This window comes from Cupressus sempervirens, chromosome 5 (assembly GCF_028749045.1).
Source record: "Cupressus sempervirens isolate cs-2001-9-10 chromosome 5, ASM2874904v1, whole genome shotgun sequence".
NCBI classification, from domain to species: domain Eukaryota; kingdom Viridiplantae; phylum Streptophyta; class Pinopsida; order Cupressales; family Cupressaceae; genus Cupressus; species Cupressus sempervirens.
In genome coordinates, this window is record NC_143122.1 from 219,231,766 (window position 1) to 219,258,429 (window position 26,664).

A 26,664-nucleotide genomic window follows, 5' to 3' on the forward strand; every position below is an offset into this window, starting at 1 on the left:
TTGATCCATCCTTATTCCTTGATCCATCAAAATACATATTCCATATCCCACTCATATCTTCTTTGGTTTTCACAAGGTTATGGACAAGAGCATCCTTTTTTGAAACACAATATGTACCAAGACTTGTCTCAAGGGCTTCTGATGTGAATCAAATTGATATGCATTAGCCCATTCATTTAAGAGAAAATTAGGTATCTATGCTAGAGAAGTGGTAGGCTTATTTACTATGTCATTCTTATCCATTTCTAGGATAATGCAATTCATATTGATGAGATTAGGGGTGTAGGGCTCAGTATGATGGAGGGCTAGAGGCTTTACTCTAATTAAAGCAGTGGTCCCATATCTTGTTCTAAAAAACATATATGACCAATCAAAAGATATATAACCACCTATTTGGGCACTGAAGTCTCTTGACAGACAAATGGCAAAATGTGGCTTGACTTCAGCAACTGATATATCTTGAGTTATAGTACAACTAGGGCATGCATGTAGGTCCATTTCAACATTCTTAAGGATCCCTGTAGTCTTGACAGTACTACCATCCAACTATAATACATCCCCGACAATGGGCTCATATTTCATTTTTAAAGCATCAACAACACACTTAGGCATTACTGAACTACTAGCCCTTTAATCAATCATGCAATTGTGGACTATTTTATCCCCTACAATTAGAGAAACATAAAATGGAGGAGGTCTAACCTTTTTACTTGTTTATACCTCCCTTGATGGTTGTACTAGGCTTGTGGCATTTTCCATGCTAGGTGGTTGATCCTTTGGTTCAATATTTTCTAATTATTGCTGCAGCAACCTCTTTTGCATGGGTATAGTAGTAACAACATCCCACATGGAAATATTCACATTTGTCTTTTCCATCTTCTCTACCACACTAAATGAGGCATTAGATGCTTTGGTAGAAGCCTTGGGAACTACATGTGTAGGGGTTTGAGTTGGAATAACCTAGGGGTTATTCACATCTTCTCTGTTACTATTCTATCTTTATTGTTGATGGGCATTGGCTTGATCATTCACCATTTGTGCATAAGGCATTGCATTTGATGTTGGAGCTTGATTAGGAGGAGGAGGGGTAGCATCTTCAATAGCTCTCCTTTTTCTCCTAGTGTTATGAGCAATGAAATCCTAGTTTATATTACAATGTTCCTCCACCCGATGATTCATGAAGAAGCAATCACCCTGTCTTTGCATATGTGAGGCATCTTTGGGTTGGTTCTCAATATATGACTATCCTATTGCAGGTTCTTGGGTGGTCAAAGCTAAAAAAGCTAAATAGGATTCAACCTTTTGACACATGTAATAGGCATAGGAGTAGTTGCAAGAGGGACACAAATATTGATCTTGAATCATATTGTTTTGAGGGACTATGGCCCTACTTTGATTTACATTTGTGGTAGAGGCATGACTATCCTACCTACTCTGATCAAAAGAATTATTCCCATAATTATGATTTGAAGGCCTACCATTGTTCAGAGTTTGATATTGCAATTGATGAGCCTTATTACCTTGAGCTTGCTACCTTTCTAACGTCACCACTTTGTTGCCCACTTTTTGCATCATAGAGAAGCTATCTTCGGTTTTCTTCTCTTGGCCTTGCAATATTTTTTCTATTCCATTTGAAGATGTGGAAGCTTGAGGGACTAGAGCAAGGGATTGTGATGTGGAAGTTGTGGGATACGAGCCATTACTAATTGATGATTTGGGATATTAGGGAAGAAGGACATAGGGGGCCTTGGAGCTAACTTTCCTCCTTGTATCAATATGTTTTCTGCCCTTATTGCTATTTCATAAGCATTAGGTAAGGTATCTCCTCCCATGGTTTGGATTTTATTGATAATATCACTATTGAAAGCTGTAAGGTAATTCAAGAAGGCATTACTAGGGGTAGGCTTTACTAAAGTAGGTATTTTTCCCCATGTCTTCTAAAATCTGTAAATGATCATTGAAAATCAGGTGATAGATGTGCAACTTGCTTTGCATAGCTTGGAGGAATTCAGAAACAAGTCGAGAAACTCATTAAAAAAAAGGAAGGATCTAGCCATAGCTGAAAATGATATACACTACAAGGAGATTGATACCACCAACATATTTTCTAGTGGAGACACAAAAGAGTTTGATGCAGCAATAGAAGAACTGATGGAGAAAATAAAATTCAAGTAGAAGATATAAGAACTCTCAAGATGGAACATGAATCACAGGCCATAATGATATGTGAAATTATTGAACAAAAGAAAAGAGCAGTTAATGATAAGGTCATGATGGAAAATGAAAAAAGGAATCTTGCAAACAGACTTGAAGAAAAATGTACTGAACTGACAAGGATCTCAAACATGCAGATGGATACACTTGCCCAAATGATGAACCTTCATCATGAACTCAATGTAAAGGATATGAGATCTCTACTCTGAAGATGCAGAATGAATAGATGCAGAATGAATTGAACAGAGAAAAAGAGGTAGCAGAGAATCTCAACAAATCAAGTGAAGCAATCAAGTATTTTGAACAGTTGCTGAAATCACCAAAATCTTCTCATGATACATCAGGACTAGGATACAATAGCACTGAAGTTGGGGAATCATCAAAGAGTGCTTAACAAAGAAGTGATAAAGGTAAGAATTCAAAACTCACTTGTCATTTCTATAATAAGAAGGGACATATAGCTAATGTGTGCAGGAGCAAAAAATTCAATCAATCAAACATACCCAAAAGTTTCTGTCACAAGTGCAACATGCAAGGACATATGACACAAAATTGCAGATCCAATGTCTCAAGGACACAAAGATTTGAAGGACATTGTTATAATTGCAAAAAATATGGACATAGGGCATTTGAATGCAGATCAAAACCTATGTGGACATCAAATCAACTAGCAAAAACAAAAGGGAATGGAAGTCATTATCATTGGGATTACAACACCAGGTACAGTTGTCATTATTGTCAAGAATATGGACATATACCACAGAACTGTATAAGAACACATTTCAAAGGGAACTACAAAAAATGGTTGAATCAAACTACATGTTTCAGTTGTTTGAAAACTGGTCATATCAGCAGAAACTGTCTTACAAGATCAAAGGCACCCAAAACTGAAGATAGCAAAGGAAAACAAAAGATTGACATTGAAAAGATAAGGGGGCAAATGAACAAGACTTGGATAAAGAAAGATGAGTGCAACACATGAAATGGAGGGATAACTTCACCCAATGGGTCAAGTGATCACACTTCATCAAACTAAGCATGAGAAGTACATAGGACTAATATACAAAGCTATATCATACATCAGTCCCAAGACAAAGAAGCCAAGCAAGGTATAAATCTACATGAAACAAGATGTCAAGACAAAAGTAAATGTTGATGCCGAGCTGACTTTGGATGTCGAGTTAAAATAGATGCCGAGCTCCCAACAACGACCGAGCTGATAACCGATGCCGAGTTGAAAAACTCCAATAGAAGTCAAGTAAAGTGAAGAATAGTGGAAGCCGAGTTAGGTCAAAATTTCTTTAGAAGCCGAGTTGGCAGTTGAGCATTTAATGCAATGAAATTAGGGTATATTATCGCAATTTTAATCATATTTTCGCATCGCGATTAAGAAGCAAAGGAGAAGGAAGAGAGCTGAGAAACTTCACAGCAAGAATCCAATATTTCAAGCAGATTGCAACCTCATTCAACACATTTTTCATTGATCTAAAGGTATTTTCGTCTGTGTCGAGCTACGTAATTTCATACCCATTTGTTGTATAAACCCTAGTTTACAAAAATGGCATCAAGTTCAAAGAAAGTCGAAGGAAAAGAGTCATTTGAAGTTTAGTTAGTTTCAAATGAAGTTAAGCAACCAAATTTGTGCCCTATCCCCAAAGTTGCTTATAAAAATGATCCAGCCGGAGCTCTTTCCCACATTCCCCCAAAGGTTGTAATGGTTCAAGATGTGAGGAAATGCTACAATTGCAAGATAGGAGCCCTAGGAGACATGGAAATTAGACAAGTTTACGATAAAATGTGTGTAGATGGAGTACTAAAAGAAAAATTTAAAATCATTGAAAGAAAGGGTTTGACCCGAGTTTTAAGTTTCCCTACTGTATTTAAAAATGAATGGGTTAGATTTGTATTGAGCAGAATCCATGGAGGAAACTTATGGTTAGAAGATATGCCCATCAAATTGACAAAGGAAATTATGCATAGAGTAACAGGCTACCCAACCCTAGACCGGTACAAGACCCTAAGAAGTGAATCAAAGGAAGTCATTGAAAAGAATACTGGTGCTCAATGGAACAAGAGAGGAATGACAATTCAAACTATAAAAGATCCTCTAGTTGAATTTTCTGTTAGAGTCATTGCTCAAAAATTTTATCAATCTAGTAGACTCAACAGTGTACCATGCATTGCAGTAGATGTAGGTTACAAATTGGTGAAGAAGGATCATACTTATGATCTTGCAGAACTGCAATTGCAACAGATAAATGAAAATCTAGCTGCCATAAGAAGAACAAAGGGCACACAATGCAAATTAGGAGCAATCCTAGTTTGCATATTCTTTTATGTACAAAATGAATTTCCTTCTTTTGGTAAAGTAGCATGGAGGAATGACAGAGCCATTATCGCACAAATAAATGAATATGTTGAGCAAATGGGAGAAGATTTTGATACTCTGATGACAAGCTATTTTGAGGATTTCAAGAAATCCATGAAGCAAAGGTCAAGGATACTAGCATCCTTAGTAGAAAAGCACACTAATGATATATGTTTCTTAGTTGACATTGATTTCACTTACATCCAAGTAGTAATACCAAGGGTAAGATGGCTAAGGCCATTTGGTTATGAAATCAATATTGATGAAGCATCAGCAGCAATAATTGCACTATTGACAGAGGAAGCAGATAAAAATGCACCACATTTTGGCACTTATGATGTGGTAAGATCTAAAATAAATATGGAATTAAAAACTACTTCCACACTGAAGAAGAAAGACAAATTGATCAAGAAGATCAAGATGAAGTTTGGCAAGGAAATTGAGGCTGAGGCAGAAGAAGAAGAAGATGATAGTGAGGATGAAGATGAGCAGAAACAAGGACCAATGGAGCTAACCCAAGGTCTCAGAGAAGAAAAGGAGGAAGGTGCAGAGGAAGGAGAAGCCAAGAAAGCACCTACTAAAGCTGAGCCAAAGAAGAGAAAGGCAATAGAATAGCCTTCAGCCAAACCCAGAATGAAGAAAGCTGTCGCTCCATCACCTCAAAAGCCAACAACAAGAGCATCAACAAGAGCCTCTACTCAAAAGACTAAAGAGGAAGTTACCAAGAAGAAACAAGTCAAGGAATCATAGGAAGAGCCAAGGAAAAGAAGAAGGTATGTGGCTCAACCTAACACTGATGAAGAAGAGCAAACAACAGCAGAGCAAACAAAAAAGGTAAGCACCTCATCAGTTGATACCTTATGCAAAAAGATTGAAAATGGTGACTTGAATAACTTAAATAAAGTTGATTTTAGTAAATTTACAAGAGAGGAACAAAATAAGATAGAAGAAACAGTGTATGGAATGATGGCACAGTTCAAGTACACTCCACTTGAACTAGATGGCCAATTGCCGAAGGACTTGTCAAAAATCATAAAAGACAGATGGCATTTTTGTCTAAAAATGGAGAAGGAGATGAGGGAATCAACCATAGCTAGTGTATTTCCAGATTTTACTAGAGAAAAAGTTAGCAAAGTAGTCAAAAGGCATAACAATAAGTTCACACCCAAATACAGAGCATTCTTTATACTTCAAAATAGAGTGGAAGAGATTGTTCAAAGAACAATGAAATCATGGAAGAATTTGTATAAAAGGATTGAAGATTTTCTTGAGGAAGAATACAAGGAAGAGGCAGCCATACCAATAGAAGAGAGGAAAAAGAGAAAAGGAGAAGAAGAAAAGAAAGATGGAAAGGAGGAAGAAACACAAAAATAGGATGCAATAACAACAGTTGAACAGGAGAAGCAACTAGATCAAAGTGTGCAAGACACACAATTGCCACCCCCTAGCCCTCCACAAGCATCCATCTCACCTGTAGATACAATAACAATTGGTAATGTTCCTGACACTTCTGGTTAGAATATCAATCCACTAATTGCAGAAGATCTAAAAAGAATTCTTGACCAATCAACACAACAAGCAATATTGTGTACAGATCCAATATTGGTCAGTATAGATGAATTACAGAAACTAGTAGAAAATACAGTTAAAGATAAGGTGAATACACAAGAACCACCTTCCATCACAACTACTAGTAGTCAATTTGAAATACCAACAAGTATAATTGATGATGCAAGACAAAAGCAAAGTGCAACTATAGAACAAGGAAAAGAACAAACAAGACAGACTATTACATCTGATCCTACAGCAAAAAACACAAGGTGCACTTCCACAAATAACAATAATTGATTATGGTAGACAGGAGGAGGAGGAAACAGTAAAAACTCCTAAGGAATAGGAGGCAATACAAACACTAATAAATTTTCCTACCTCGGGACTCCTTCACACCAACCATTACAAATTTTTGTACCATCATCAAGTACTACCAGAATTTCAAGGGTACTTCACTATGGAGACCCTGAATTAGATGAAGAGATAGTCATACCAAGTTATGACTCAAAATCAATAACCATTGATCAAATAAATGAAGTGCAAGATGCACTAAATAGAAGGAAAAGAAAAGAAATACTCAGGAAGGAGTATAAACATAAACACACACTTCATGAGATCAAGGACATCTTTATGGATGCCTTCAGTTTGCAATCACCAGATGAGTCAAAGCATATCACAGAGCAATTAATAGATATTGTTGACTAGGTGACAAATGAAGACCTAGAAACCAATGCAAAACTTATGGAATGGTCAGAAAAGAAATTTCAAGGGAGAGTGAACGAGAAAATATCAAGACAAATCACACTTTCACAAGTAGAATTGACAAAGCTTATTGATAAGGTGAAGAAGGTACTTGAGAATATATTCTTACTGTACAAAAAGTTCTGTGATTTTTCATACTTCACACAAGAAACAAGCCAAAAGATACTGAGCTTGGAAAGAAACTTAAACATTTCAAGCATGCAACTACCAAGTGATCCAGCTCAAAGTGTGAAGCATTTTGCTCAATCGCTTCACACAAACAAAGAAATAGCTATATTAATAGCAGATGAGGCTAATATCAAGGCCAAAGTAATACAACTCTAGTCCTCCATTACCCCACATTTAGAAATACTGCATAAAGAGCAAGTAAATGCTGAAAGTGTACTCAAGAAAGATCCAAATCTTTGTACACTAGATGGAATTATTCATCTTGCTGCTGAGACTGCCATCCAGCATAAGTCACTAGAAATTGCTTTGAACAATTGGGATGCAGCTCTCAGAATGATTATGGAGGTAAATAGAACATTCTTGGCCAAATATGGTTTTAACCCTTAAAAACTCTTTGACATAAGTGTCAAAAAGGGGGAGATAAAAAAAAAGGGGGAGTATAGATTATAATGGAGTTATACAGAAAAAGGGGAAGATACAGATTAATGAGGAGAATAGATACAAAGGAGGAGCACTGATATACAGATAAGACACAATCAACTCAGGGGGAGTTACAAATTTTTTGAGGTATATACTGTAAAACTGTAAGTTACAAATTTTGATCAAAGTTTTCAATATGTACATACCAATCAGATTAGTAAATGTACTTATAATATCAGTTAAGTGTTTTTGTCACTCATGTCAAAGGGGGAGATTTTTAACCTCATAATGGTTTTTGACACTTGAGTGCCAACACACTTAAACATATTCCGCATTGGAAGCCAAGTACATCATGCATGCCGAGTGAAGATCAGCTGCCGAGTGAAAATCAAATACCGAGTAAAGATCAGTTACCGAGTGTTAACAAGTGTCGAGTGTTAACAAGTGCTGAGTGTTAACAAGTTTTGAGTGGTTACAAGTGCCAAGTAACATAAAGTGCTGAGCTACTTAAGGTGCCGAGTAATACAATTTTGTTAAGATGCTGAGCTATCCAGGAAATAGCATGTGCCGAGTGTTTGCAATACTTCAGGAGCCGAGTAACTCAGTATATCAACATAAGAGTTTGTAATTGCACAAACTATGATGCAAACAGTTTTTACAGCTGACATAAGGTAAATCTCAAAGGATTTAATGATGAGATCGAATATTTTATTTTTCCTATGCAATTTGCATGTAGCCAATAAGAAAAAAGCTAAAGGCATGCAACCAATCAGCAAAAGATAAGTATTGAATGGAAAATGAAGATTGAATGTGGATCGTAGATCCATACCTAACCCTAAATTTTCAAATGTCTTTATAAGGAATACGAAACTTCATTGTAAAGAAATGAGGAATAAGATAAGAGGTGTGAGAAGACATACAAGGGTTCACAAGGAGTTATATTTTCAGAAGTGAGGATTATTCAGATCGCAAAAAGGATCCAGATCAGAGAAAGCATAACAAGTGCCTGCAATCAGCAATCAAGGATTGTAATCAGTTAGGTTTATTGTACCTAATACTCTCTAGCAATTGTATTAGAATGAAAATCCTATGGTGATAGGTTAGCTTAACAGCTATTTCGATAAATCCTTTAACTAGGTGATGAAATCCTTTCACAGGGTAACACTTCATGTTAAGTGTTTGAAATCCTCTAATTAGGTCACTATTGACACAATGTAAAGCCTTTAACAGGGAAAACCATCAGAAGTGGTCGAACAATATTGCTGCAGTAATTTTTGTGGGTATCATCCCCACCCCAGTTTTAGCTTCTTATTCCTGGAGGTGGGTTACCAAAATTCCTATGTTGTGAGTTAGTGATGCATGTGTTTTGTTACATGTTTATGTGATATGCATGCAATTTACTTTTAGTTAAAATTTTATTGGCTGAAGTTTGATACTTATGATTCACGCCCCCCACCCCCCCGCGCCCCCTCTCATAAGTACTCTTTCCATATTTGAATATTCCAACAATTATAATATAGTATTACTTAATAAAATATTATTATTTTAATATTATTATTAATATTTCTTTATATATGTTGTACTTATTTATTATATGCTAGAGTGGGGACATCACACTCTGTCTCTTCTTTGGTCATCAAGATTGAAAACACTCTCTAAGGTAATGAGACCTTTAAGAAATTTTTTGGAACTGAGATTCATGATTTGATCTCCATATTGGTCATGCAACATGGTCTAGTTTCTCTCTGAGAATCCTGCCTCATTATGAAAAAAACTTACAATTTGTGCATTAGATTCAAAAACTTGCCAATTGGTATTATTGTCAAGAACAATAGATCTAACTACCACTTTGATTTGTTGCTCCTTCTCCTCCTCAAGATTCCCTAGAACATTGTGAGATGCACCTACTGCTACAAGTCCGTCAGCATATCTATTCTCTTTTCTAGGGATGCTTTGAATATTAAATGCTTTGAAACTTTCAAGAAAATCCCATACTCAATTTTTATAAGACTTGAGCAAGACATTCTTAGTGATTTTTTGGTTTATTGTCTGATTGATCACTAACTCAATATCTCCATATACACTCAATGCTTGAACTCCTCTTTTTTGAGCAAGTAGAAGACCTTGAATCAAGGACTCATATTCGGCCACATTATTGGTGCAACTAAATTGCAAATTAAAGGAGAAGTAGTACCTTACTTGTGCAGGAGAAATCAACATCACACCCACCCCTGATCCATTCTTATTCCTTGATCCATCAAAATACATACTCCATATCCCACTCATGTCTTCTTTGGTTTTCACAAGGTTACGGACAAGAGCATCCTTTTTTGAAACACAATATGTACCAAGACCTGTCTCAAGGGCTTATGATGTGAATCAAATTGATATGCATTAGCCCATTCATTTAAGAGAAAATTAGGTATCTATGCTAGAGAAGTGGCAGGCTTATTTAATATGTCATTCTTATCCATTTCTAGGATAGTGCAATTCATATTGATGAGATTAGGGGTGTAGGGCTCAGTATGATGGAGGACTAGAGGCTCTACTCTAATTAAAGCAGTGGTCCCATATCTTGTTCTAAAAAAAATATATGACCAATCAAAAGATATATAACCACCTATTTGGGCACTGAAGTCTCTTGACAGACAAATGGCAAAATGTGGCTTGATTTCAGCAACTGATATATCTTGAGTTACAGTACAACTAGGGCATGCATGTAGGGCCATTTCAACATTCTTAAGGATCCCTATAGTCTTGACAGTACCATCCAACTATAATACATCCCCGACAATGGGCTCATATTTCATTTTTAAAGCATCAACAACACACTTAGGCATTACTGAACTATTAGCCCTTTAATCAATCATGCAATTTTGGACTATTTAATCCCCTACAATTAGAGAAACATAAAATGGAGGAGGTCTAACCTTTTTACTTATTTCTACCTCCCTTGATGGTTGTACTAGGCTTGTGGCATTTTCCATGCTAGGTGGTTGATCCTTTGGTTCAATATTTTCTAATTATTGCTACAGCAGCCTCTTTTGCATGGGTATAGTAGTAACAACATCCCACATGGAAATATTCACATTTGTCTTTTCCATCTTCTCTACCACACTAAATGAGGCATTAGATGCTTTGGTAGAAGCCTTGGGAACTACATGTGTAGGGGTTTGAGTTGGAATAACCTAGGAGTTATTCACATCTTCTCTGTTACTATTTTATCTTTATTGTTGATGGGTATTGGCTTGATCATTCACCATTTGTGCATAAGGCATTGAATTTGATGTTGGAGTTTGATTAGGAGGAGGGGTAGCATCTTCAATAGCTCTCCTTTTTCTCCTAGTGTTATGAGCAATGAAATCCTTGTTTATATTACAATGTTCCTCCACCCGATGATTCATGAAGGAGCAATCACCCTGTCTTTGCATATGTGAGGCATCTTTGGGTTGGTTCTCATTATATGACTATCCTATTGTAGGTTCTTGGGTGGTCAAAGCTAAAAAAGCTAAATAGGATTCAACCTTTTGACACATGTAATAGGCATAGGAGTAGTTGCAAGAGGGACAAAAATATTGATCTTGAGCCATATTGTTTTGAGGGACTATGGCCCTACTTTGATTTACATTTGTGGTAGAGGCATGACTATCCTACCTACTCTGATCAAAAGAATTATTCCCATAATTATGATTTGAAGGCCTACCATGTTGGGAGTTTTATATTGCAATTGATGAGCCTTATTACCTTGAGCTTGCTACCTTTCTAACGTCACCACTTTGTTGCCCACTTTTTGCATCATAGAGAAGCTATCTTCCAATTTCTTCTCTTGGCCTTGCAATATTTTTTCTATTCCATTTGAAGATGTGGAAGCTTGAGGGACTAAAGCAAGGGATTGTGATGTGGAAGTTGTGGGATACGAGCCATTGCTGGTTGATGATTTGGGATATTAGGGAAGAAGGACATAGGGGGCCTTGGAGCTAACTTTCCTCCTTGTATCAATATGTTTTCTGCCCTTATTGCTATTTCATAAGCATTAGGTAAGGTATCTCCTCCCATGGTTTGGATTTTATTTATATTATCACTATTAAAAGCTCTAAGGTAATGCAAGAAGGCATTACTAGGGGTAGGCTTTACTAAAGTAGGTATTTTGTCCCATGTCTTCTAAAATCTATAATTGAAATCAGTCATACATTCACGAGGGGCTCTTTTTATGGTAGATAGTTGTTCTAAAAGTGACAAATAGTCACTTTTCTCCTGAAAGTGTTTACATAGTCCTACTCCTAATCCATCCCAATCCATTATAGAACCATGTGATAGACCCTTGTACCATTGTAAGACTTTCCTTTCTAAAGATGAAGTTAGGAGTCTAATAGCCACATCATCTTTTGTAATACCATGGATATTGTAGATATTTGCAACCTCTTGAATGTGTTCTAAGGGAGAGATAGAAGTTTCACCAATAAATTCAGGTATACTTTTAAGTGCAGCTACTAGTATGTCATGTCTTTGGGCCAATAAAAGAGGACTTCCACCATTAAAGGTGGAAAAAGCATGAGCTCTAGCCATATAAGCAAGTGATCTATTAATATGGGCTAATGGCTTCGTGGGTTGAGATCTAACAATAGGAGTAGAGATTGATCTTATAGAGGTATGTATTTCTTCTATACTCTAACTGGTGATAGAGACAATCTGGTCTTTCTTCTTCTAGGATTTGAAAATGAAAGCTCTTGATACTAAAATTTACCTCTAGAAGATGCCCTTGTTTTAGCTTTGGCCATGAATCACAACAAGTTTGGTCTGGAATCAGATATGAAGGGTGTAGATTCACCAAGTGTTTTGTGGAATGAGCCTCTTGAAGGCTTGGAATACTGAGAGCAACACTATCTTCTCAATATCAACTTTAAATTCTTTTCTTTCAACACTAGTAGGCTTTGAAATCTTCTAAATATTGTCCCACCAGGCGTGCCAAAAATTGTTGTCACAAAAGTTTGCACCCTTGTCCAAAGTTTTTACCTAAGGAAAACCTTGTGAAACATGGAACCAACTTCTAAGCTATGGGACTTGAACTATGAGGTTGAGTCTTTGGAGAAGGCTAACTTCCTTTGCTATCAAGATACACCTAACTATTCCTAGAGAGGAAAAGGGAGAAGGAATACATGGAAGCAAATCTACCTACTTTAACCTAAGGGGTGATACACCAAAATAAAGTGTTCAACCCTATCTCTACCCATAAATGCACAGTTAATCAGTTATAACCTCAAGGAATACAGATTTAGACTTCACTTAATTCAACAATTGCATGTAGATTAGACAACAAAAGAATGTTATAGGAAGAAATTTCACTTAATATCATTGAAATGTCAAAAGTAGATACAATCATGCAAATTACCGAATATAGGCAAGAACATTAACCAGAGGCAAAGAAATCTCACAAAATATGTTAATGGTTAAAAGAGACTCATAAGAGAATTAAAATTGGCTCAAAGACATGAGAAATTATAGTAATATGCATAAAGAAATACTAGAGAATTAGAGAAAGATCCACACTTATGAAGATTACAAAATGTGCCTTTATAGCTCAGGCATAACTAAGATATTTCTAACTAAAGTTACTCCACAACCACTACCATTAAATGCTCATAGACTAATCAAGATGATCCAAATAGTAGATTTAATTTGGTAAACTTGTAGAGGCATGAAAATCATGAAAACCCTGACTAGAACAAACCCTAAAGTGATCTAAACAGTGTCAATCAATGCCAAAACTCCCCAAAATGGATGATCATATGGTGGGAAGAGTGTCCATTGCATCATTTAGAACCTAGCATTAACTTGGAGTGGTTGGGATCGATCAAAAAGATTAGATGGAACAAGAAAGGAAAATTTTTCTTTATTTCTAGCTTACAAATCAGCAAGGTCAACAGGTCAACTGAGTCCTGCAACTAAGATGGGCCATGTGGGCCAATAGTCTTATATCTTTCCACTACCCTGTAAGGTCTTCATATATCATATTTAACTAATCGCACCACCCTCAAACTTAACTCTGACGGTTATGAAAGAATGTTAACCTAACTGCCAATGTTAACTACAATGTTTATTTCCTTAATTGGGCCAACTAAGACACGTGGCCATTTGTTGCTTCCCTGCAATGTTTAAAGTCATTGTAATTCCATAATGTGGGAAAGCGTTGATCATCGATCTACAAAAGATTGACGATCATTGGAAATCTTTATTATTGTTGTGCCTGGCCCATTAATACTCTCAGGCCCACAGACTACTCAGCATCCAACACACCAACACATCACTCCTTTTGGATAATCAACATGAAGCAATTGGAATGAAATCCACCTCAGCATGACCTGACATCCTTTCTGGTACTACCCTTTAACACTAGCAGCCCACATAGAAGGATGGACCTGCCAGTCCATATGTCACAATGTCACTTCCCCGCATTGTCAGAAAGTTTGACAATGTACGAAATGTGAGAAAGTGACTATCAGTACAACTCTAGCCATCTCCCAACTCATAGTAGCGTGTTAGCATGGTAAAAAAGGTGGCCCACAAGGAAATAGGACCCACATGCCACATGGTAGTGAGGCACTCACTTGCTTTATTTAAAGGTCATTCATTTTGAGAAAGTGGGAAAGTGCTCGCCATGGATCTTTACAAGATTTGATGGTCCAGAAAGGGAACATGTGTGGCCAAAAATAACTTAGGAAAATATGGAAATACATAAGGTTTTAATTCCATTTATTTCATATTTCCATTGGCATTAAAATATTAAAAAATGGGAAGTGACCGTTTATCACTTGAATTAAAAAAATGACAATTTGGTGAGAAGACAAATTTGGCCAATAGTTATGTTGAGGTGTTTGATCTAAAGTTAAATGCTTTTTGGTTTTCTCTCACTAATGAAATTATGTGGTTCATCTAGAAGCAAAGGAATGAAGAGCTCTTTCAAGGAAGGCAATGAGACCTTACTGAGTTTTTAATGAAACTCACTAATACTTTCATTACCTCACAGGTCATTGCTTTAATAGAATTGCCAAGGGAAAGAGTCTTGGAGATGCTAAGAGAAAACAACATGATCTATTATTCAAAGAAGACATTCAGATGTTCAATTTTGTATCTCAAGAGTAGGATGTTGATTCTCATATTACCACTAGTTGTACTCAACTTGGTGATTTGCCCTATCATGAGGACCATGCCAATGCTCAGCAGGGGGCTACTCACTTTAATTACAACAACGATCACAAGGATGTTATAGTAATCCAATGGAAAGTGCTTTCTATGGAGATGGTTGTAATTTGAACAATTTTAATGATGGATGTGACTGATTGTTGGGCTTTCTGTGAAATTATTTTTCCCTTTTATTATAGACATGTACAGATGGTCTTTTGTATGTCATAGTGTAATCAATCATACTTGTAACTATTATATTGTAACTATAGTCCCTTTTATTTGTAAAGTGATGCATTTTGTTAGGATGTTGACATCTAATTTTTGATCTCTTTGTTTCTTTAATAAATTGATTCTCTATCTCTAATAGAAAAAACAAAAATTTAAAGAATATCATATTTTATAGAATATTTTTTAATATTTTAATTATGTTAGTATAAATAGATAGCCATACAAGATTTTTGATCTCCTTGTTTCTTTAATGAGTTGATTCTTTATCTCTAATAGAAAAAACATATTTAAAGAATATCATATTTTATAGAATATTTTTTAAAATATTTTAATTATGTTAGTATAAATTGATAACCATACAAGATCGTTTTCTAAATGACACATAGATTGATGTCATAAGTTACATGTAGATTTTAAAAGAACTATGTATAAAATTGACCTTCCACAATTTCTCCACCTACCATTCTTGTTAGTCCCTATGCCTATTTATAGGTAGGGAACTAATGTTCCTAGTGGCCTCTTCTAATTAAAATTTATAACCAAAATTAATGAACTTGTAAAGTTGAAAAACCATTTTATTTAAAAAATAAATTTCAATCAATAATTCTTGTTTTATAATTGGCCAGTAGCTATTTTTCTAGGGGTTATTTGTTTTTTTTGCTTCAGGAAAAGAAAATAAAGAAATTCATGACTTAAATTCATGAAAGTTTTGGATGTTTCTAACTACATGTTGCTAACAACGCCTGTAGGTCGATCCCATGGGTATAACACTGGACTGTAGCTGGTTGGTGGAAAAACAAGACTACCACTACCAAGTCTTGCAACATGTGCATAACATGAATCAATGAGATTTTTCCACAAGAAAACCTGATGTTACTCTATCGGTTGTCGAAAAAATTCAAACCTCTCATAGAATCATCCCATGCTTACCTATTCTTGAATGAGAATCAGTAGGAACAAAATGCATACCATTTGTAATGAGGAAAAAATTTGTAGAATCTTGCCAAAGCTTCGACCAGAGACGTACGTTATTTTCCTCAACGATGTTATTACTACAAAATGCTGGATAAATTTAAACCCAGTCTCCAAATGGACACAAGCAAGTAAATATATATAACTTCCCATTACCATGCCATTGAGGTGAAATTTGATGCATTCTAATCTTGGGCAATTTATCATTCATCAGTGAACAACCATGAAGAGAGAGATGCTTGAGAGAGGAGGAAATAATTCTCCATCTTGAAGGCAACTCACAATGGGATATTGTCAAACTTTGTAGATGGCCACATAATTTCAAGATCATTTCAAATGCCCACTTAGTTAGCTCAAAATGTTTAACGCAAAGGGATTCAAGTTGAGAGAAATTGCTGAAATGGGAAGGTATCTTTCTAAATAGAAAATATGAAAGAGACAAAGATGTAAGCATCTTACATGAAAAGATAGACTCCGAGACCTCCACATCTACATTTTCACTTCCTCCTAAATCTATGCATTTGCAACCAAGTAAAGAAGTCCATAAGGCCCTGTTTGGTTGGGGAAGATGAATTTCTCTCATAACTAGGTTATCTGATAACCAGGTTTTCAAAAATCTGGTTATGTATTTTAGGAAGGTAGTTGGATCGTTTGGTTGACACGGAAGATGAATTTTCAAATCCATATTCTACATTTGGTTGCCAATTTAAAAATTGGAATTGGAACGAAATATGACTGGGAATATCTTTTTCTTGCGTTTGGTTGTTCATTTTCAAATTGGAATTGGAATTTGATGTAAATTTTTTTAATCTTATTTAATTAGTGAAACATAGGGATTATAATGAATAAAGTATTAATATTTATGATTTAATTTATTTATAATTAGACTACATTATTATTATTTTTTATTCTTGAATATTCACAGTTTTATTTTGTTAGTCAAGAATAAATAAAATGAATATTATTTTTTATTTTAATTCTATTTATTAGCAAAGAAAAGTAAAAAAAATCATACTTGCAATCATTTGTACAAAGTTATTTTTTGTCCCATTGTTGGAAATTTTGATCATATATATTATAAATTTTTGAAAAATTATGTAAGACAAATTTATCGTTGAATTGAATTTATTGTCAAGTTCATCTAAATTTCATAATTGTCGAACTCGAACTCAAACTCGAACCTTGTGACTTAGCTGCTAAATATGTGTGTGTTTGTGTCCTCCCTCTATCCCTCCCTATGTTTGTGTTCATCCACATGATTTGGCAGAAGGATTGGACACAATAAATGTTGTTTATGAGAATTCTTGCATCTCTTAGGACCAGTTGCCGACACAGAGAGGGATTGTGAGGCGTGTTGTGGCTCTTGGTCGGTATCTTCAGAATCCATTGGCCATGGTTGCAACATTATATAGTCCTGGAAAAGAAATATTATCATTGAAGCTTCATTCACTATAACATTTCCTTACTCCAGATGAAAAGTATGAAGCTGTTGAGCAGGTAATGGTTACATCAACCAATTGTAGAGGCTATGAAGTGACTTATCTTTATAAATGCTATTGGTTTTTTTAAGGGTTAGAGGGAATGGAAAAGTAGCGTCCGGAAACCATGTTATGGATCCATTGGATGATACTAGAATTCATCCAAAGTCATATGAACTTGCCAAGAAAATGGCTAAGGACATATATTGTGAAGAAGCTAGACATGATATAGATGATATGGATGAGGAAACACAAGAAATGGCTATTTAGCATGTCAAAAAAATCCTGATCTATTAAATGCCCTTGATATTGATGAATATGCTAGAAGTGTGGAGCAACGAAAATCCAATAAAAAGTAGGAAACCCTTGCTAACATAAAGAGTGAATTGTTACATGGATTTAAGGATTTGAGATCGCCATATAAAGAGCCATCCCAGGATGAGGAATTTTATCTGCTGATTGGAGCAAATGAAGAGACCCTGTCAATGGGAAAAATTGTCCAAGCAATAGCCTGCAGAGTCCAAAATCATCGTATAATTTGTGATCTGGAATCAGGCTTGATAGGAATAATATTGAAAGAGGAGCTTTTTGATGATCTAGATATAGATCTTATAGAAAAAATTGCAGAATGCAACATCCTTACCTGTTGGGTGAAAACTATGACAAAAGTGAAGTACCTGGTTGAGTTAACTTGCAAAGAGAGTTCACTGAAGAATGATAACTATCAGGGTGAACATGATAAGGATAAGGAGGTTAAGGATCTATATTTTGCGGAAGAGGATTCCATTTCACGAAGTGAACAAGAGAATGAAACCATTAAGTTCCTAGCAGATAAAGAGCCAGGGGAGAGTATTATCCGTCCAAGCTTGAAAGGGCCTACTCACTTGATTCTAACACTGAACATTTTCAATGGAGTTTATGCACACAAGGATATTATGGAGGGAGGAAAAGACCAAAAGGATTTTGCTAGCTATCTTCGACTTGGAAAATACTTTCAATTAGGGAGGAGACATTTAAAGATCTTGATGAGGTCATAGACAGATATATATTCAAGAGATGATAAGATATTTCGGTATTTTGTTCTACTATTTGGTGAGTCATAAAACACACATCAACATACACCTTTCTATAGATGCAAGAACACACAAGCTCCTCTCTCTCTCTCTCTCTCTCTCTCTCTCTCTCTCTCTCTCTCTCTCTCCCTCCATCCCTTCATCCCCCCTTCCTATCTTGCACTCTTTGCCCCTCTATGTATCTCTCCCTTTTAATAAATTTATTAAGTTAGTTAATTATTCAACAAAATATGCAACTAAAATTTTATGTGAAATATTATATAGGAAAAAATATACCATTTTACATTCACATACATTAAACATTTGATGATAACTTTAACAAGAAAAATGATGCTTTATCAATAATTGCTCTTAAAAAATGTGGAATTTTGGCAACATAGATTTTACATGCAATTTAAAAAAAAAGATCATGAAAATCATTAATCATATAAATCATTTTTTAACATCATGAAATTTTGATAATGAATTTCACATAATTACTACAATATGAAAACTTGCTAACTTGATAGAACAATATCCATGATTTGAATGGTGGTGTGAAAACACATCGTTAAATACGAAAACACTAAGAAATCCATGATGTATGCCCTTATGCCCCACATTCGATGGCACATCGTTAAATATGAAAACATTGAGAAATCCACGGTGTATGCCCTTATGCCCCACATTTGACGACAATGCTCTCATGCTGCTCAATCTTCCCATTACTGTCTGTATTGTTAGATGGTCAATCCTGCATATTTGAACTAAACATGCTTGAAAAATTAAAACCTGATTTTTTTTTAATAGAATACACCAAGGAGTGGCATCAGAAATATTGATCATTTACAAACATAGTAAACAATCATCAGATAGCTCATTTTTTATTAGCATGTGTGGTCTTGCAATATCAACAAATCAAGAGCAATAAAAAATACAAGAGAAAGACACTTTATCAATACTGTTGACAATCTTGTCAAGAAGCACGTACATAGGAAACCAAATTGTGGAAAAAAAAAACAAGAAATTAAAAAAATATCCAAGAAAATTAGGAATATATATATAACATGGGATAGAATCATGACTGTACAATCATCTACCATAAATCCTCAATACTTTTGATAATCTTGTCAACAAGAACATACATAGGAAATCAAATAGGGACAAAAAGACAAAAAATAAAAACATATGCAAGCAAATTAGGACTATAGATATAACATAGGACAGAATCATGAACTATACAATCATCTAGCAAATCACATTTCTATATGCTTTCAATTTCTACAATTGAGCATTCATCATTTGCCACTCCTTGTGTATTCCATGTATGTATGGTTCAAATATAACTCTAATTAACAATGCAATGAACAACTATACCAAACGTTAATGCAATACCATTAAACAAAGCCAACTAAGCATCTAGAATTATTTCACATTCCCATCATGTGAATGCTAATGAAATGAACAACTAAACTATGTATTGACCACTGCCAATCATGTCAATGAAATGAATGACTAAACTATGCATAGATCAAGTATGTATACATACATACATACATGCGTGTACATACATATGCACAGACATACATACATATGCACATACAAAAATACATACAAACATACATACATGTGTACATACACACACACATACATACATACATACGCACATACAAACATACACACACACATACATATATACATGCTTAGAAAAATAGTAAAAATGTGCTCAGTAATGATTTCCAATATAGTGTTGTGACAGATCAATGCAATACCATTACAGAAAGCCAATTAACCATCTGGAATGACTTCACATGCCAATCGTGTGAATGCCAATGAAATGAACAACTATCTTGCATATTGACCAATGCCAATCATGTCAATAAAATGGATGACTAAACTATGCGTAGATCAAGTTTGTATACATACGTACATACATGTGTGTACATACATATGCACATACATACATACATATGCACATACATACATACGCATATACATACATACATGCTTAGCAAAATAGTAAAAATGTGCTCAGTAATGAGTTCCAGTATAGTGTTGTGAGAGATCAATGCAATGCATAGATCAAGTATGTATGCATGCGTACATACATGTGTGTACATACATACACACATACATACATACGTACGTACGTATGTACATACATGTGTGTACATACATACTGTTTGTTTCAAATTTGTTTAGCAAAATAATCAATATGTGCTCACTAATGAATTCTAGTATAGTGTTGTGACAGATCAATACCAGTGAAATGGACAACTAAACTTTTTAACAATTTCTTGCCAGTAATGAGTTCTAGTATAGTGCCGTGAGAGATGAATGCAATACCATATAAATAGAGCCAAGTCATAAACTATGTATAGATCAATGGCAATCATGGCTTTTATCTAGACATAATCAATATGTGCTCAATAATGAAATTTACAAGTATATCACTAGCTTTTATCTATACATAGCTGACCTATACATATTTTATCATGGTTCTATTTCTATCTACTATATGCTTAGCATAGTCAAATTTATTTAGCAAAATAGTCAATATGTGCTCACTAACAAATTCCAGTATAGTGCTATGAGAGATCAATACCAGTGAAATGAACAACTAAACTTTGTAATAGTGTTTGGCTGTTTGTGTCAAATCAATTTAGCAAAATAGTCAATATGTGCTCAATAATGAATTCTAGTATGTGCTCATGTGATTATCTGTATATATCATAATGCCAATCATAATAGAAAAACATGGAAATCATGCTTTTATCTATACATAGTTGACCTATACATAGTTTATCATGGTTCAAATCTATTTAGCAAAATAGTCCAATATATGCTGTAACAGTTTGTTTAGAATCTATTTAACAAAATAGTAAATATATGCTCACTAAAGACTTCTAGTATAGTGCTGTGAGAGATCAATGCAATACCATTAATCAAAGTGAATCATGCCAATGAAATGAACAACTAAACTATGGATATATCAAGTATGTATAGATCCATGCAAAATCATTCAACATACTTATGACGTCATAAACTATGTACAGATCAATGTAATACCATTAAATGCAGCCAATTCATAAACTATGCATGGATACACGGAAGATCAATGAAAATCATGGCTTTTATCTATACATAGTTGACATATACATAGTTTACCATGGTTCAAATCTGTTTAGCAAAATAGTCCAATACATGTTGTAACAGTTTGTTTAGAATTTGTTTAACAAAATAGTAAATATATGCTCACTAATGACTTCCAGTATAGTGCCGTGAGAGATCAATCCAATACCATTAATCAAAGTGAATCATGCCAATGAAATGAACAACTAAACTATGGATATATCAAGTATGTATAGATCCATGCAAAATCATTCAACATACTTATGAGGTCATAAACTATGTACAGATCAATGCAATACCATTAAACGCAGCCAACTCATAAACTATGTATGGATACATGGAAGATCAATGAAAATCATGGATTTTATCTATACATAGTTGACATATACATAATTTATCATGGTTCAAATCTGTTTAGCAAAACAGTCCAATACATGCTGTAACAGTTTGTTTAGAATCTGTTTAACAAAATAGTAAATATATGCTCACTAATGACTTCCAGTATAGTTTTGTGAGAGATCACTAATTAAATATTCAAAATGTGCTCAATAATGAGTTCCAATATAGTGATGTGAGATCAATATAGTTTCAGTTTAGTGCTATTAGAGATTAATGCAAAACCATTGAATAGAGTAATCATGCAACATAAGTTATTGCAATCCAATCAGTAGCTTAAATAGCTAAATGGTACCAAATGTCATTGGAATCCACTCCACTCTCTCCACCTCATCCATCATCAAGAAACCTTTGGCTCTTTTACATTGAAGCATGAAGGTATCATGTACTTTCACAAAAATTGCTCAACTCAGTTCAGGGATAGCTTTGAGAGTAGTATATGCAACAGTCAAAATACTATCATCTTTAGATTTATCCACTTTTACAATCTGAGGCTTATCGAGGCCATCTTTCAGTTCCTTCATAGTTTTGCATATCACATCCAATGATGTAGCCAAAGATGTCTTCTTCCTCTTTCCCCTCCTTGATGTTGATGGTGGAGGAGTCCCTCTAGCACTTGCACTCGATTGATTGGAATGATATAACTCTTCATCAATATCTGGTTGGTTGTCAAGAGGTGTACCACAATTGGTATCATCCTCATCAAGCACATTAAATGTATCGTTCATAGGGTTCCCTTCTTCAGCATCAAGGGGCGTTGTAGATGCGAACCCTTCAGCAATGTCATTACCGACAATTACAGCCAACTCATTGAAATATTGGAAAGGTGACCTCTTATACATTTTTGCATTTTTGAATTCTCTCCTCTACATGTAAGCATTAATAGATAAATTAAGTTGTAAGTTTTTCATTATTAAAATAAGAAGGGAAAATTTCTTCAATGAAAAGAGTACAAAGATCATCCTACCTTCAAAAGTTCATCCCACACTGAATCCTCAGCATCCACAGTTTGAGTTTCTTCATTCCAAGCTAACCCACTTGTATTTTTCAAGTCCTTCATTACTTTATATCCTACTTTCCATGTTTTCAGCTTATTCTTAAAATGATCTCGTGACATATTCAAGTTCATCACTACATTGAATGTCCTCTCTATTGCAGTCCACTCCTCTTTTTTAAACCCACCTTCACCTTTCCATCCAAGATGGACTTGTTCGAGGAGCAAGTCTAGAAACTTGCGTTCCATCGATTTTGTCCACATTTTCTTCTTTGAAGAAGAAGATTTGTTGCTCATAGCGAGGGATCCATCTATATCACTCAAAGTAATGGGAGAACACATCTAGTTCACATGATCGGATCCATCCATGCTCATCATGAGCTCGATATATGCCATTGTGTACTCCTTCCTATATTTCATTTAAATTTGAAGGTGAAAATCTTTAACTATCAATTTGTAATACACCATAATGGAACAAGGATAACATATTGAATAGGTAAACATATTACGATTTAAAGTAATCATATGACTGAAATTGAAAGTTATTGCTCTTTAAATTTAAATGGAATGCAACAAACAGTAACATCAAAAAAATAGGATTTTCAACGAATTCATTGTTCTCTTCTTACTAGTGGGCTTATGATCTTCATCATTTGGTACTCCTTGCTGTATTTCATTTAAAATTGAAGACGATAAACTTTAAATATTATTTTTTAATACATCCTAATGCAATGAGGCTATCATTTAATAAACTTGAAAGAATTTAACTGAAGATGATACACATTTTAAGCAATAATTGATGATAACACATCAACATCAAAAAAACTACCAGTATCTTCTCAAAATTGGGCCCACTCATTTCTATCCTCCTGAGACAACCCATATGTCTCAAGCAGTGGTACCTCTATCCCATCACGATCATCTTCCTCTTCAATAGCTTCTTTTGATGGAAGGCCATCCTCTATCGTAATGAATTTGTGAAGTATGCAACATGCTAAAACAATATAGGATTGTGTCATGATATCATAAGATGTTGTATGTCTTAAGATTGGAAAACGCTTCTTCAGAATACCAAATGTACATTCTATTGCATTTCTAAGAGAGGAGTGTCGATGGTTGAACAACTCATGTGCAGAGTTTATTGGGTTTTCTCTTGACCACTCTTTCAAGTGGTAGCGTGTACACCGATAAGGAGTGAGAAATCTAGGTGCATTTGGATATCCAAAATCCACGAGATAATATTTTCCTACATAAAGAAAGTATATTGTTAATACTGGAATCATTTAGCATAACCTTGAGTATATTAAAATGTGATTTGGCTTACTAGGGGGAACTACAAGTGGATCTGATCTGGATAGAGCTAAGGCTAGAATATGGCTATCTGCAGTAGAGCCTTCCCAACCAGCAAGGCAATACTGAAACTTACAATCAAAGGAGTAGACACCCATAACATTTTGTGATAGGTTCCCTTTTCTATCATGATATTTACCCTGTATGTCTACATTGACTCGCACTGGAATATGGGTTCTGTCGATGGCTCCAATGCAATCCTGTAGGATATGATACACTAATCAAATGTATGCTCAAGTAATAATAAGATAAGGACAACATTCTAGACAATAAACTTGTAACAATGTGTGATTTACCTTGAAGAATGGTTCAAAACGATCCTTCCCACTAATTTCAGGAGGAGTGCCTAGACCAGGTGGTATGAAGTAATCTTTGTGAAGGGCTAAGATAGCCATCAAAACCTTGTGGAAGTACCGACTGACTGTCTCTCCTGAGTGCCCAAAGTTATGGGCAATCTTGCGGTTCCTTAGATTGTGCCCAAGGGCGTGGAGGAACATCACTAGTTGTTCCTCTAACTTCAAGTGGATCGTATCTCTCAAGCTTCCTTTCAGCCTCAGAATATGAGCTAGAGAAAAGAAGGCTGCCCTGCACATCTAAATCTGATCATGACAATCCACCTCATTCGAATGAATAATGTCTCTACAAAAGGAATTTCCTTTTCTTATTCGTTTACCCATTTGACTACCTTCTCGAGCTACCAGTACTTTGGCTATGCCAATAAAAGTAAAAGGAATTGTGAGAATGTGGGTGTATGTGGTCTTCCTAACTATGCTTCCTTGGACCTCTATACTCTCCATAGGATCCATCAATGACCTGAAAGGTGGACAATTTAAACACTATCAGTTATGAGATATCAACTATCACCTATCGAGATACAACATGATTATTTGCTAGCCTCATTGCATTAAGAAGTCAATTATTTATTCAAATACAACAAGGAATACCAACTACTGAGGATCATAAGCCCATAAAGAACAAATTACAATAATGTGTCATTATACTCCATGTAATCTATCTATACCAATGAAAGCATAATATTGATTCCATTTGTCTATATGTATACACACATGTATGTATATATGTATGTGCACACACATGTATGTATGCATGTACTTACACACACACACACACACACATGTATGCATGTGTGTATGTACACACACACACACACACATGTATGTATGCATGTACGTACGTACACACACATGTATGTATCTATGTATGTACATACACACACATGAATGTATGTATGTATGCATGCATGTATGTACGTACACACACATGTATGCATGTATGTACGTACACACACAAATGTATGCATGTATGTATGTACACACACACACACATGTATGTATGTGTGTACGTACGTACACACACATGTATGTATGTGTGTACGTATGTACACACACATGTATGTAGGTATGTATGTATGCATGTACAAACATGTATACATGTACATACACATGTATGTATGTACACATACACATGTACAAACTATAACCTGAATTTGGGCTTTTATGAATGTGTTTTAATAAACCGTCGGGTTCGCTAAAACTGAGGCTCATCTTTTAGAAGATGAAAAGTAGCATTGTTGGCAATGGGAATAGAGTTTCTTTCTGCATTGATCTATACATAGTTTGAAATCATGGCTTTTATCTATACATAGTTTATGACCTCATAAGTATATTGAATGATTTTGCATGGATCAATACATACTTGATATATCCATAGTTTAGTTGTTCATTTCATTGGCATGATTCACTTTGATTAATGGTATTGCATTGATCTCTCACAACACTATATTGGAACTCATTGGACTGTTTTGCTAAATAGATTTGAACCATGATAAACTATGTATAGATAAAAGCATGATTTCCATGTTTTGCTATTATGATTGGCACTATAATATATACAGGTAATCACATGATCACATACTAGAATTCATTATTCAACACATATTGATTATGTATAGATAAAAACCATAATTGCCATTGATCTATACATAGTTGATCCATACATAGTTTGTGACTTGGCTCTATTTAATGGTATTGCATTCATCTCTCACGGTAGTATACTAGAACTCATTACTGGCAAGAAACTGTTACAAAGTTTACTTGTTCATTTCACTAGTATTGATCTCTCACAACACTATACTGGAAGTCATTAGTGAGCATATATTGACTATTTTGTCAAACAGATTCTAAAGAAACTGTTATAGCATATATTGGACTATTTTGCTAAATAGATTTGAACCATGATAAACTATGTATAGATAAAAGCCATGATTGCCATGTTTTGCTTGATTGGCACTATGATATATACAGGTAATCACATGAGCACATACTGGAATTCATTATTAAGCACATATTGATTATGTATAGATAAAAGCCATAATTG

At 34.9% G+C, this 26,664-nt stretch overlaps 1 protein-coding gene across 1 annotated transcript in view; it reads right to left on the reverse strand.

Annotated features, from left to right (window-relative positions):
• LOC149555214 (L10-interacting MYB domain-containing protein-like) overlaps positions 1-23,166 on the reverse strand; it is a 34,455-nt gene extending 11,289 nt beyond the window's left edge. Inside the window, exons 1-2 of the mRNA XM_089829265.1 lie at positions 22,891-23,166; positions 22,606-22,789 (exon numbers count right to left, since the gene is read on the reverse strand). Coding sequence (XP_089685391.1) covers positions 22,606-22,789; positions 22,891-23,166 — 460 coding nt within the window. The remainder of the gene's footprint in view (positions 1-22,605; positions 22,790-22,890) is intronic.
• Between the last annotated feature and the right edge of the window lie 3,498 nt (positions 23,167-26,664).